At 54.8% G+C, this 13399-nt stretch overlaps 2 protein-coding genes across 2 annotated transcripts; both read right to left on the minus strand.

Annotated features, from left to right (window-relative positions):
- Positions 1–988: 988 nt before the first annotated feature.
- Positions 989–2102, minus strand: BDP81DRAFT_390035 (uncharacterized protein; the record flags this gene model as incomplete). The annotated part of the gene is made up of 3 exons (XM_060587348.1): positions 989–1333; positions 1420–1614; positions 1737–2102. The coding sequence occupies 3 exons, from the start codon at positions 2100–2102 to the stop codon at positions 989–991; spliced, it is 906 nt and encodes a 301-aa protein (XP_060451087.1).
- Positions 2103–5924: 3822 nt separating this feature from the next.
- Positions 5925–7910, minus strand: BDP81DRAFT_308320 (uncharacterized protein; the record flags this gene model as incomplete). The annotated part of the gene is made up of 1 exon (XM_060583449.1): positions 5925–7910. One exon carries the CDS (start codon positions 7908–7910, stop codon positions 5925–5927), a length of 1986 nt encoding a protein of 661 aa, XP_060451088.1.
- Positions 7911–13399: the final 5489 nt, after the last annotated feature.

Below are 13399 nucleotides of genomic sequence, written 5' to 3' on the forward strand. Positions count from 1 at the left end.
CACGCAACGAGGCTCGGATACACACGCGCACGCTCTCAAAAGTAAGTAGTGTATTGATACCCATGTACGGATATGTGAGGCGGCACAACGTAATAGCGCGAGGGCGGCTCCGTGCGATGCGGATCTCCCGGTGGGCTCTCTGCACCGCCCCTCTTCGGAGCCAATTTGAATTTTCCAGCGGCGGACACTGGACGCGAGGCTAATCGGTGCGCCGTGGACGTCGAAGAAAAGAATTTGCGAAATTTTTTCACGGAGCCTCTGATAGTGTGACTTTCTTCCCATGAGGCTCTGAGTCTGTCCCACCGAAAAGACTCCGTGGCGCTACACGCGCATGGAGCAGGACGGACGACGGTTTCTGATACGATGGCATAATGGAGCCCAGTGGCAGTGACACCATTGTCATCGACAGTGAGGAGTCCTTTTCACGCGTCCCTATCACTGGTCTCCAGCTCACATGTCAACCCAACCGCATCGATTTATTTTACGCGCTCAGCTCATGCCAGCGACCCGACACGAGTACACCAAGATGAGACCTGGCACACGATCAGGGGCCTGCTCCATCACGGCGTTGGGTAGTTGCCCGCTGTACGGAGTACCTTTGGGGGTCTCCTCCAGTTCCATGACTGATACCAGGGACCGATGCGACGAATATCTGCCGGCAACGTGCTTTCTGTCGTCTGTTCGCCAGGCATCGAGTCTACTCTTGAGTCGCGTGTAGAGTGGAAGGAGCCTCAAGCTGTCTTCAGCCATCAAGTTGTCGCCCACATATCTGCATAGCGGAGGAGCGCGCCCAACTGGCGGAGTTGGTTTCCTCTTCAAAGAGGCCCGCTTTCACCTCGACTCGCCTCGCTCAACTTACACCAGCAACATTCTGTCCATCTCGGGTTTTCCGTCTCGGGCCATGGATCTCGCTAGATTCTTTAGGCCGACGACGATAGTACCCAGTGCCGCGAAGTAGCGGTTGTGCATATCTTATATTCGTACCTCGCTAGGGCGCGGCCGTGCCAAAGTCCTCCGTAGCGTCAGGTCTTCTCCAAGTGCCCTTCTCCAGATCCTTGATCATTTTCTCGATAGATTTTGCATGGTTGTATGCGGAGCTAAACGCCGCATCGGTGCCGGTCAAGAGACTCACGCGCTTCATTTCTTGGCTGAGCCAGCCCAGTGGTCGTCCGTGGGGGGTGTAGTGCTTCAAGTTCAAGTTCAAGTCGGCTATTCTCATCAAGTGCTTGTGCGAAAATATTACAATCTTGAAGCGGAACGTGCCGTTTTTGTTATAATCGTTGGACTTTAACTTTGTGTATGCGCTGACGACTTGCGGCTCGAGCGAGCGGCTCTAATAGGAAGACTCATCAGCAAATGCTCGAGGGGCGAGGGACGAGGGGCAAGGGGCGCAAAAGAAGGTATGATATTGTGACATACCGGAAAGGGGCGACCGTTCGGGAATTGTTCGTTGAGGCATTCTGTGATTGACAGTGCGCATCCATCGATGTGGTTGTCACGAAGAAGCTCCCACTTTCGTCTATATTGGGGCTTTGCCGTCTTGAGAATGCGGTCGAGGAATCGGGCGATTGACTGCTCGGCGATTTGTACCAAGGGAGATACTTGAGATATGCCCTACGACGGCGACGAGAACAACAGTCAGCGGCGCCATCGATGCAAGTTTGTTCCACGAGACCAGGACTGGGATTGGGGACTGGGGCTGGGGCGGAAACCGCAGCGGTGGATCAAAGACTCACTCGCCATGGACGATGGCTCGGCTCGCCAGCTCGCAGTCGGGTGGTGTATACGGAATTCTTGGGGTCGTGGAAGCCCTGCACGGCTGCCTCGAGATTGCGCCAGTCTTTGTTGATGATTCTCAGAAGACTGGCCGCGCGGTGGGTCTGCTCAGCATCACAGCCAAAGGCGAGGCATTTCCCGATGCGCTGGTTGAGCACATAGGGGCTGACTAGAGTTCGAGGAGGGTTGTTTGGCGGCGTTTTATCTGCGCTGGTGACGCTGGCGGCGGCGGGCTTTTGTACGTTGGGTACTGCGTCGCGAGGGGAGTATGTTTTTACTACGCGGCACAGCATCGACCGTTGAAGCCTTGTTGCTGTGGACCTCATTGTCGGGAGACGCTTGCTCTGACGAGCGGGAAGCGTGAGGTGTATTGGGATCGGGGTCGGGGATCGGAGGTCGGGGGTCGAGATTATGAGAGGGCGGCGAGGGTATCGAGGCTGGTTTTGGTGCTGCTTTCTCTGGAGCCGCGGCGCCCTCCGGCAGATGGATGACGACGACGAGGGAGAAAGGGGGTTGCAGATGGCCGGCCTCAAGCTCCTGAGGTTCCGCGGATGTCGAATGTGATGTTGAGGATGCGGCGCAGTTCGGCCTTCAAGGAAACAAACACGGCTGGGCTGGGCTGGGGAACGGATGTGAGGACCTTCAAAGCTCCAACCAATCATGAGAGCTGCTGGAGCTTGGTCGGTGGGGATGGGACCTCTGGGGTGTCTTACATCATCCCGCCGAGGTCTGAGGCCATTGGAGCGAGCTCTCGACCTCATTGACGACCTTGCGAGCCATGGGTGTGAACTGCTCAAGTTGACGGAACCTCACCATCTATTCGCACTCATCGTCTATAACAACAGCAGCATCGGAAGACTGACTTTTTCTTTATTTCGACGAGCTGCTCTGACAGCAGTCCGAAAAGAGGATGAGCGTCGTGAGCACCGAGTTGCGGAGGCGGGTCATTGCCATTTACAAGGGTGAGTTGAGCTTCCTTATGGCATTGCTATTCGTGTTTACTCCAAGATGGAGCATCGCCCCTTTGCAATCAAGCTATGTCGTGTAGCCTCGAGGTTCTCCAATTAGTCGAGTTGGCTTAGTGATTGGCAATCCTTGTTTGCCTGTGAAAGACGTGCCCTTTTCAAGACGTCATTTGTTGGCGCATCGTTGCTTTGCAGACAGACAGACGTCTTTGAGTCTGGACATCCCATCGAGTCGGCTGATCGCAACACTACCGAGTTCAGAACACTCTACATCAATCCATCTCTCTGCCTCTCCACTGCCTCACCCATACTTTCACCTTCCACCTTCCATCAACCACCCTGGCTAGACTCACACTGCAACAACACCCCGAAATGAATCGAACTGACAAGATTGCTGACCATCGATAACAGAACTCCTTTACCTGGGTCGAGAATACCCCCTCGGCTATGATTACTTCCGGCCGCGTCTGCACAAGGCATTTTCTGCTAATGCTGGGTTGCGGGATGAGGAGGCTATTCGGCGGGGGATCGAGAGGGCTGAGTTTGTGAAGAAGGGTATGTTTTGTTTTTATTTCTCATTTTCTTTCATTTTTCTTGCTTCCCCCCCCCCCCCCTTCGGTTGTTTGCTTTGGATGGTCTCCCTTGACAAGTTTGTTTGTGTCCCGTTTGCGATTTACAATGGTTTTTTTTTTTTTTTACTTCGCTCTTTCTTTGTTTCCTTGTTGGTTCTTTCCTTTTGTTTTGACCTTGTCTTCTCAGGGCATGTCTGATGCTGAAGGATGGTTGGGAGGAGTCGTGGATGGGAGTCTGGGGCGTCAGGTCTTTGGGCTCGGCAAGTGTTGCGGCAAAGTCACTTGACAATGCCATACCACAGATCTCATCGCAAAGTGGGAGGTGAAGGTGGCAGACCGTGGGTTCTTCGACTCTTGACTCCGACCCGGGAGACTCAGTGCCGAGACAACGCCAGAGGAGGCAACGCCAAAGGGGAGGAGGAGGAGAATGGCCCTTCTCCCGGAACTAGGGCAAGATAAGACCGATGAGTACTCGATTAACGTACGATTACATGGCCCTACAGGATCGATTCCGAAGTCGGAGTTGTTTCAGCCTCATCAGGGCAGTTTGTCTTCACTTTAAGAGGACTCTCCCTCTTCCAGTGCGTCAGATCTCGGTGTCCTTCAAGACTTGCATTCTGCCCTCATGTTAGAGGCGAGCTTCTTCTCGCATCTAGTGGTGCTTCAAGGCTGGTGTAGATATACCAGGTGTTCCTCGTCCGCATTGTGTGCCATTGAGGCATTTGCAAATGCACCCTGGGCATTGACTTCGTCGTCGTGGCTAGTACCATGTACAACAAGATCTCGTTTCTCGCACTGACGGGACAGCGGCTGTTGCTTCTTGCGGTATGGCCAAGTAGCCCTTCGTCAAAACTCTCCTCTACATCTCTATTCCAGGTCATCATAATCCAGCGTCCCCTGCTTCCAACTCGTCCGTCCACTTGACGCTTACGCCTCTTTCCACGGAGTGAAGTACTCCCCGTAGTCGAAGTCGAGTATTATCGTTCACAGTAACACGTCTCTTCAAACTACCGCTACATGTCCATAATCTTACATACCACGCTGGCCGAAATTACAAGCTAGATTGGGCTACTTCTATATCGAAACACATTACATGTACACACACAGTAAAACTCAGGGGTCACTCCTCCTGCTTCTCTACCCCTTTGCAAGAAAACACCCCTACAGCAATACTGCCAGCTCAGAGAAAACAAAACAAGCAGAACTAGAAGAACCAGAAAGACTGACTTTACAACGCACAGAAATCGAAGCATTGTAAGTTAAGCCAAGCATCCCCTTATCTCCGCCATATACACCCCCTCTCTCTTCATCTCATCGACAATCACAACGACATTCCCCATTCTTTGATTTTGTTACATGCGCCATTTTCCCTCCCCAGTACGGCAAACTTGTCGAAATGAGCACCCTCAACCGACATACCGGGACCGCAGCTAGCGTCACCGCTCGTATCGTACGCCACATATCCTTCCCAAGCTACCTATGCCACTATAATCACTCGCCCTCATCACTCACCCTCCACTCACCCTCCTTAATTTCTCCCCAAGAATAAGACCACACACAGAGCAAGCGCAGTCACTTCACGACGCGCGCAATCACATACCCGAGGCGTCCTGTACTGAAGCCAAAGCTCGCCTGACCTACCTCATCTCCTTCCCCTCACCGCCCCTATCCACAAAGTTGTACACAAGAGGACAAACCCGCAGGTCTCAACATCATAACCCAGATTATGCTGACACCCCCTCTTCCACGCCTCAATCCTCCACTCATCTCGAGACGTCTACTCATTGGCAATGAACCCAACACATCTCAAGAGCAACACGCCTTCCATCACTCCATCTCCCCCCTCCCCTGTCACAGCTGGAGTACTTCACCTTTTTCAAGCTCACGCAAGGGGCAACGTCAACCTCTACGACCAGCTCCCACCCCCCGAACCCTTTACGTTGCCCAGCCACTCCTATCCTCCTCATGACTCGCAAGTTGCCTGCTTCGTCCTGATCCGAATACCAAGTCACTGCATGCAAGTTTGCAGCATCAAGTCACACCTTGCTTCACATTATAGTCCTCTAGTCACTCCGTGGTCTCATCATTGTCACTCCAAGGCATAGCATAAGGCATAAAATGTCATATAGGGGGGGATATAGATGTTGTATAGCTATGATGAATGATGTGACAGGATATGTATGTATATATGTAGATGATGTGGTAGTAGATGATGATGATGATGATGATGATGGGGTATCTTCGATGAAACGGATCTCTGACCTTTCCCCCCTTATTCCTTCCCTCCTTCCTTCCTGCCTTGTCCCTTTTCGCCATTCCTTTTTGTTTCTTGTTTCTGGTAAACTGTATTCTGCCATCGTTGCCGTAGGCGCTGCTTCGCACTCGACTCGGCATAATGCTAATCGCGCAACAGGTATTATCTCAAGCGATATCGGGCGCTGAGGAAGCGGTACGTCCCAGGGGCGTGATGTGACGGGGCGTCTTGGGTTGGGCACAGGCGTAGGCCGATGTGAGGGCCAATCATTCCCATAGAGTCCAATAGACGTCGCCGCAAAACGCGAATGCAAAAACTCCTTCTTTTCCGTCCACCATAACTTCGTCATGCTGCCCTTCATCGCTCCCTCTTGCGTGCCCACCAGGCACCGACTTCCAAACACTCGCCCCAGCTCGTGCCATTCTCCCTCATGAGGTCGTTCATCATCTTGCCTAGCCAGCCGTCCCATTCGTCCTGGCTCTTGCCGCTGACCTCGCGCAAGATCGGCTCCAGGCTCTGGATCTGCTGTACGACGGTCATCAAGGCCGTGCGGCGAAGCGCCGCCTGGGCCTCGGTCAACGTCTTCTTTTGCTCGTCCGGCTTGTCTTTGCCTTTGCCCTTGCCCGAGTTGATGAACGACTTGCCGTCCTTGGTCACGACGCCGCCGACGCCCTCACGCTCCCAGCGCACTTCAGAAAGTGGGATCGCCAGGCGCTTGCTTTGTATGTCGGTCAGCTCCTCGGATTCCTGGATGAGCATAGGGCCAATGAGAGTGCATGGCACGGGACTCAGGTTGCGGGACTCTAGGGCGCGATGGACCCAGCTGTTGTACTCGACGAGAAAGTTATTCAGCGGCGCGCTCAGAGGGGTCTTGGCCGAGATGGGATACGCGCCAAGCGAGGCGACGGTGGCAGTGTCTTCGGTATCGCCGGACTGTGGCGCTGCGTGGGGCCGTAACATACGGATCTGGTGGTCGCTGTCCCAGAATTCCAAAGTGCCACCCGGGCGCAGAATGCGATGGTATTCTTCAATGGCGTTTTGTAGTGCGTGCGGCGACGTCACTACCAGACTCAAATCCTTGACCATGACCAAGTCAAACTCGCCATCGGCAAACGGCCAGGGGAAGTTGCGAAGGTCGTGCTGCATGAATCGCCATTTCATATCGCGCGATACGTCTCCCGCATTCTGGCCCATTGATCCAATATCCATGCCAGTGAAGTGAATATCGGGGTGACCTCGTTGTGCGAAATACCGGTGACAAGATTGACTCCAGAATCCGGAGCCGCACGCAACCTCGAGAACGCGGCCAGGCGGCATGCTGGCAAAGGCTGTGGAGCAGATGGGCGATCCAAATAATTGAATGAGCAACAGTGTGCGCAGTGACTGGCGATGGATCTCGCTCAGGTCAACCGGCAATGGGTATGCCAGTGACGGGTCAGACAGATATGTGCGGCCATTGCGCAGACAGTACGGGCGGGAGGCATCGAAGGAGTTTGTCGTGGGGTCGGAGGACGTCATTGTGCGGGTCGATATGGAGGCCGTTGAAGGAGCCGCCGACGATAGACTGTCGGTACGGGAGAAGGGAATTGCACCGGCCTTGCCGGCAGTGAGGTGACGGCCCGATGTGTCCGTGTCGACGAGCATGGCGACATGTTTTAGCTCATTCGCGGTGAGGCCGATGTGGGATGGGGGCGATGCGAGCGCGTGTCTCGCGTACGAGCTTAAGCTGCCGCTTTCCTTGCGGAGGCGCGCCGGCGCCCGGATGCGAGGAGTGCGGTCGGCACCAACGCGGCTCTCTTGTAGCGAGCTATGGTGCTTGTGCTTCTTTGGAGACGCTGGCGAAGCGGGATCGCGCGGGTCGATAGGCGACGCAGTCGAGAGGGTTGTCGAGGTGGGTGTGATTGATGTCTCGTGCGAGGAGCGGGAGGCCGAGGACGATGACGAAGTGCGAATTTGCTGAAGACGGGTTGCGGGGTGGTGGTGGTGACCAAAGTGAGAATTGGTTGTTGATGATGATGGTTGGCGCGACGGTATAGGCGAAGAATCGGCCGGGTTGGCCTTTGAGAAGAAGGACGAAGAAGACGGGGTAGGTGGTGCGGCGGCGGGGGGTTTTGTTGATGTTGTTGATGACAGAGTTGTATTGGCAGATGCAGGAGTAGTGGTATCCGTAGTTGCAGCACCAGCACGAGTACCAGCACTAGCACCAACCGCCGCCGTGTGTTGTTTGCTTTTGGTGGTGTTGTTTGGGGTCAAGGTTGCAGTCGCAGTCTTTGGCCTAGTCGACTCGGTGCGAGAAAGAATGGGAGGGACGGGGGCGAAGCTGGTGTACATGTATTGGGACATGTTTGCAGAATCTTCCGCATCCACGAGTGCTTCGTCAGGAGGAGCGGCGGATTTCTGGGGCCCTTGGGCTTGGGACCCGGTTGTGCCTGTGGTTTGTGGCTCTGGTCAGTTGGGTCAGTCGGGTCCTCTCTTCGTGTCTTGGATCCTCATGTCTGCCCTGCCCTCTCTGGGGCCGGGAAGACGACAACGAGACCCAACTCGCAGGTGGGAGCTCCAGCTCGAATGGACGGGGGGGAGGGGAGTGGAGGGGGGGTTTGGGGATCCGCAAACTGCTTGTGGATTGTGGGAGAGAGACTCTTGGGAGTGGGAGCAGTGGAAAGGAGGCAGAGAGAGCGCGAGAGAGGAGGGGATTGGCAGCTGCTTGTGCTTGTTGCCTGCTTGCTCGTTTGCTTGCCGCAGCTGCTTCTTGCTTGCTTGCTTTCCTGGGTTTGGGCCTTTGGGGTGTGTTCAATTCAGTTCGGTTCCATTCCAGTTTCTGTTGCGACCTTGCAGCTGGGGGGGAGATGATGGTGGATGTGATGTACCAGGTGGAAAGGGGGGGAGATCATGGATGGGAGGGGAAGGGGAGGGGTGTGTCTGTGTCTATGTGTGTCTGTCTGTCCGGTGGAGGGGAAGAGAAGCACCCGGGTGGGAAAGGAAGCGGAAGGGAACGGGGAAGGGGGGGTGAGGGGGGAAGGGAAACCAGGAAGGATATGTTTTTCTTTAATTTGGCATCGCCTCAAAGAGTCAATACAACCGCCATGTACTTACAGAACGGTTCGGTCCTTTTTGAAAGCCAAGAAACCAAAGACGGATAGTCCTCGTGGCTCTCGTGGTGGTGGCACTGGCACTGAGAGCGGCACTACTACTCGTGCTCCCATCTTTCTCTCTGTCTTCTTTCTCCTCTCTCTCTGTCATGTCTGTCTGTGTCTGTGTCTGTACCTACACTACTGCGTCCAGATACTCCGTAAAGATACTCCGTAAAGATACTCCGTAAAGATACTCCGTAAAGATACTCCGAACATACATAACAGATGCAGAGTGGCAGACAGAACCAAAAGGCAAGGATGCATGACTTAGCGTACTGGTCTGTACGTACCTTGCAGCAACACCCAGCAGGGAGCCCGGGGATGGGGTCAAGTAGTAGGAACAGGCAGGTAAAGTTGAGTTGGGCAAGGTACACACTGACACCCGGCCGCGGCGAGGGTCAGGGGGTAGTGGGGGGTGGGGGGAAGAGAAATTGGAAAATGAGGGAAAATGGGAAAATGGAACGTGGGAATGGATAACGGAGACGGATGAGGAAGAGGGACCAAGTAACCAAGAGCAACTCGGGTAATCTTCCGCGGTTCCAAGTCCAGTTTAACAGAAAAAGAGTCCGTTAGGATTTCGCCGATTCAGGACTCTGGAACCAGACGGTCCAAATAGACGAGCGACTTGCCGCTCTCATGGTCCTTGGTCCTTAGACTTCTAGTCTCTCTCTTTCTCTCTCTTTCTCTCGCGCGCGCGCGCGCGGCCAAGGTCGAAAGACGGAGCAATGACGATGAGAGAGACAAAGAGAAGGAAAAGACCAGGTTAGAGACTCGAACTCGGACGTTGCACTAGTTCTTGCATCTGCTCATTCTTCTTATTTGCTTCTTCTTTCCTTTGGCCTTGACCTTGTTCGTCTTCCTCGTCTGCTACACGCACACACGGGGCGGGAAATATTACAAGAAAAAATAAATAAGAAAATGGAGGGGACAAATTCACACATACACACACACACACAAAAACACCACGCTGACCAGACGTAACTGGCTGCTGGGCTTGCTAGGGACCGAACGGGGATCGGTACGGGGTCCACCACAGGTTCGTTTGGCCGCCTTGTACCTTGCAGCACCTTGCGTCGCTCGCTCGCCGTATGGAGGAGTGGGTGAAGGTACTTTGGTCGACTGCAGGTACCACGTCGCAGTTGTGCAGTCGTGCAGTCGTAGTCGCAGGTCGCCCAAGTCTCTCCCGTCCTTGGTCCGTTGCCTACCAAAGGGCACAGAGCAGTCAGTGTACTGAACCACAGAACCTATCCTGACCTGACTGGACAGGTCTCAGTGGACGGCCCTGGCGCTCCCGGCCTCGGTGACGGGAAGGGAAGGGAAGCACTGGACGCTAGTTGGAAGCTGCTTGCTGGCGATTGTTAGTGTAATGTTGAAATGCTGCTTGGCTTGCTTGCCTCGCTGTCGCGCTCTCGCTGTGCAGTATGTGGTGCTCTGCTAGCTAATGCGCTAACCAATGCTGATGAGCTAGCACCGAAATCCACGAAGGTTTGTAGTCCCGTCCGGCGCCGCGTCTCAAGTCGTCCCAGCTCGACAAGACTAGATACCAAGATGGGCAGCTTAGCAGAAGCTAGACCTCGGGCTATCTGATAAGCCAAAGAGCACGAGGAGGACGAGAGCTCGTGTATGCCGGCTCTGTCGCTTGCTGTTCTGTGCCTCTTGTTTATCGCGGATTGGCGACTCCGGGTCGCAGAGGCCTTTGCGCGGCAAACAACCCAGACTCAGGAATGAGGCCAGCCAGCAAGCGGACAAGCAAGGCAAGACAGGGCAGGGCAGACGCCGTCGACAGGCCTCTCGGGTATCCGCACCGGCAGGGGAAACCCGTTTGGACGGTACCAAATTACCAAAGTTCCCCGGCCAGGGCAATGGAGGGAATCGCAAGGGGTGTGCCTTTCTCTGGTCTCCAATTGGCCCGTGTCGTTCGTCTACTGTTGCGTGGGATCGTTGTGTGTGACCCGCCGACAAGGTGATCCACGTCGGAGGCTTCACCTCTGGCCCGCGTAGCCTGTGTTGGTGCGCCGTCCGTCTTGCCAATGACAGTGAAAACGAGCACTAGCCCTCAGTGTCCGATTCCTCAATAATACCGATGGATGACGGCACTTTGCACGTATCTGTGCCTGGCCTATTTGCCCGCCAATGCGTTTGTTTGATTTGCTTGGTTTGTTGTCGTGTTTGGTTTGGGCCCGTGTCGTCCAAGCTTCCCACTTGTTTCCCAAGCGGACTCGTCACAACTCCACGAGTCTCCTCTTCAGCTTGCTAGCTCCGGCCTGACAAGAGCCACTAGGGCGGCAAGACTGGGGTTCGGTGAGCAATAAGACCAAGCCAGCACTTGAACAGCTCAAAACTTTGGTTTGTTGGTCGACCGTCGCCCACGATGGCGTCAATGTCGAGGACGTAATGGATGGTGTCCCTGCTCTTTTCTCACGTTGACCACTCGGCGGCAATCCAGCAGCTGTTGAAGAACGACTGTGGCTGCACAAGGGGGCTTTTCCCACACACCAAAGAATAAGGCCAGCAAACGCCTCACTCAGCCCCCGATCCAGCTCGTCGGGACGCCCGGCGCTGTAATTCTCCAATCCAAGCCCACTCAATCGTGTTTCTTTTCCCCTAGGTTCTTTGTTCGCGGGGCACTTGGTGTACTTGACCCAACTCCTGGACCTGCCGTTCTTTTGTTCCAATGTCTCTGTCTCAAACTTCGGCTCTGTGCCGTCGGGTCTGCCTCTTTCGCACCTGAGACTCGATGACGGACTAGAGCAAGGCTTGACAGACAAATGGGAAAGCAGGTCCGACAATAACAAAGTCGGCCGGACAAGTGATCCCCAAACAGTATGCCCTCGACCTGTGAAGTCAGCGACCCTCGTTGGTTTGTTACCTCTCCTTTGCCGTTGACCCTTGCTACGGTAAGCCAAGGGTCTGAGAGACGCCTGCAAGTGCAAACTCCTTTGGGAGCAGAACGGTGAAGGGACTTAAGGGAGAGCACCGGGAACCAGGCCCCCGGTAGAGTGCAGTCAATCTATCGTATCCGTATGGGTGGCAGAATACTGCAAGTTGGATGAGGGCGTGAACCTTGAGTTTTCAAGTGAAGTTGATTTCTGACCGGCGAGGACGTGCGGGCCCTCGGTGACCAGAGCGAAGAAAAAAAAAGATGCTGGCCCCTGTTTTTTGACGTTTGGGTGCTTTGTGTCGACTGTTGATCCTCTTGGTAATGGAGTGGACCGGGCCGCGCTGATTTCGGGTAGGCAATGGAGACTGCTGGCAAATCGCTCCTCTTTGTTCGGTTGTGCCCTTAGTCAGGCTGTATCTTCGTAATCACGTATCCGTGTCCGTAGAGTACTCAGGTACGGTATCCGTACTTGGTAGAAATCAAAAACCCGGTGGCCACAGTTTGCGTCAGCAATATGACTGCTGCCCGCCTCGCCGGGAATTCGGCGGTTTGGCTCAAATATCTCGACAGTGTCCGGATAGAGAGGTACGGATACCTCGTCCTGCTGGAGCCCAGAAGGCAAGCAAGAGTCGAGTGCGCCGGAGCTTGCCCCGTCCTTCTAGAACCTGGACCAGGTTCTTTCTGAAAATTTGAGACGGCGGGATACCGGCCGCTTGTTCCCCGGTGGGGACGGGACTGGGGTCAGTGGAATGACGGATAACTGACAGGCCCTGGTTGGCTGGCTTGAATTTGCGCTTGGGTTGGATGGGAAAGCCGCCGAGCTGAACAAGAGTCGTGTTTGCCTCGCTCTCGTTCTGCCCCAAGGACCAACGCAGTAGCCGTTATTAAACGAGAGGGCCAAAGACCGCTGCAAGACAGGATAGGACGGTGCTGGTCGAATTGGCTCTTGTGCCGCCTCGTTTGGTTCCGTTTGTTGTCAAGCTTCCGGCCGGTCTTTCTTCGCGGTAAATCGAGCAGAGGGTGTCGGTACGGTCACTACGGTCAAGGTCCGGGCCCTTGTCTGAGAGACTGTGATGAGCCGGATCCCTTGTTTGGTGTTCCGTCGCTTCGCCCCGTCTCGCCTCGTCTCGGTTCCCGCAGACAAATGGTACCGAGGGGATAGATGGATCAAATTTCACCGCGGCGTCTTGTCGGCGATGGCCTGCGTTGGTTACGTACATATATCGAATCCTGTCGAATGGCTGCAAGGTCTATTTTGCCGTGACGCCTGTCTTGTTTCGTCCCGTTCCGTGCGTGCAAGCTGGCTCTGTCACTTGTGATTTGTGTGGTCACTGGTGTCGTTTCTAGCTCGCGGTGACACGCTGTGACCCGTTGCTGATCCGAACCGGTCAGTGGTGTGCGCTTTTTTGTCGCGTGCCACAACGGCGGAACGATGCTATAAAAGACGGCGGGCGACTGGTGATGACTGGCTGAGAGCGTAGCCAAGGGATCAAAGGGCATGGAGCAGAATCTCGTGCTTGTCGGAGATAATGACGTTGCCCTCGATATGTCTTCTGGGAAGATACTTAGAGCGTGGGGGGACCTTCCCTTCGCAGCCAGCTGGGCGATTTGTCTGCAGCAGATTGCCCAGATTCCGCAGCAGCTGTCAATGGTGCGGTGCAGGCTGTCTGTCGCGTGTGTTGCGTCCTGCCTGTTGGGGTGCAGTGCCGATAGCGTAACGTGGTAGTGGGTGCGGCCTTGTTACAACTTGTCCCCGTCCCGGTCGGTGGATTCCGCCCAGCACCGGCAACGGAATCCTCTGAACCTTCTTTTGCAGAGTA

The sequence above is a fragment of the Colletotrichum phormii genome (genome assembly GCF_030913505.1).
Source record: "Colletotrichum phormii strain CBS 102054 chromosome Unknown BDP81scaffold_2, whole genome shotgun sequence".
Lineage (NCBI taxonomy): Eukaryota > Fungi > Ascomycota > Sordariomycetes > Glomerellales > Glomerellaceae > Colletotrichum > Colletotrichum phormii.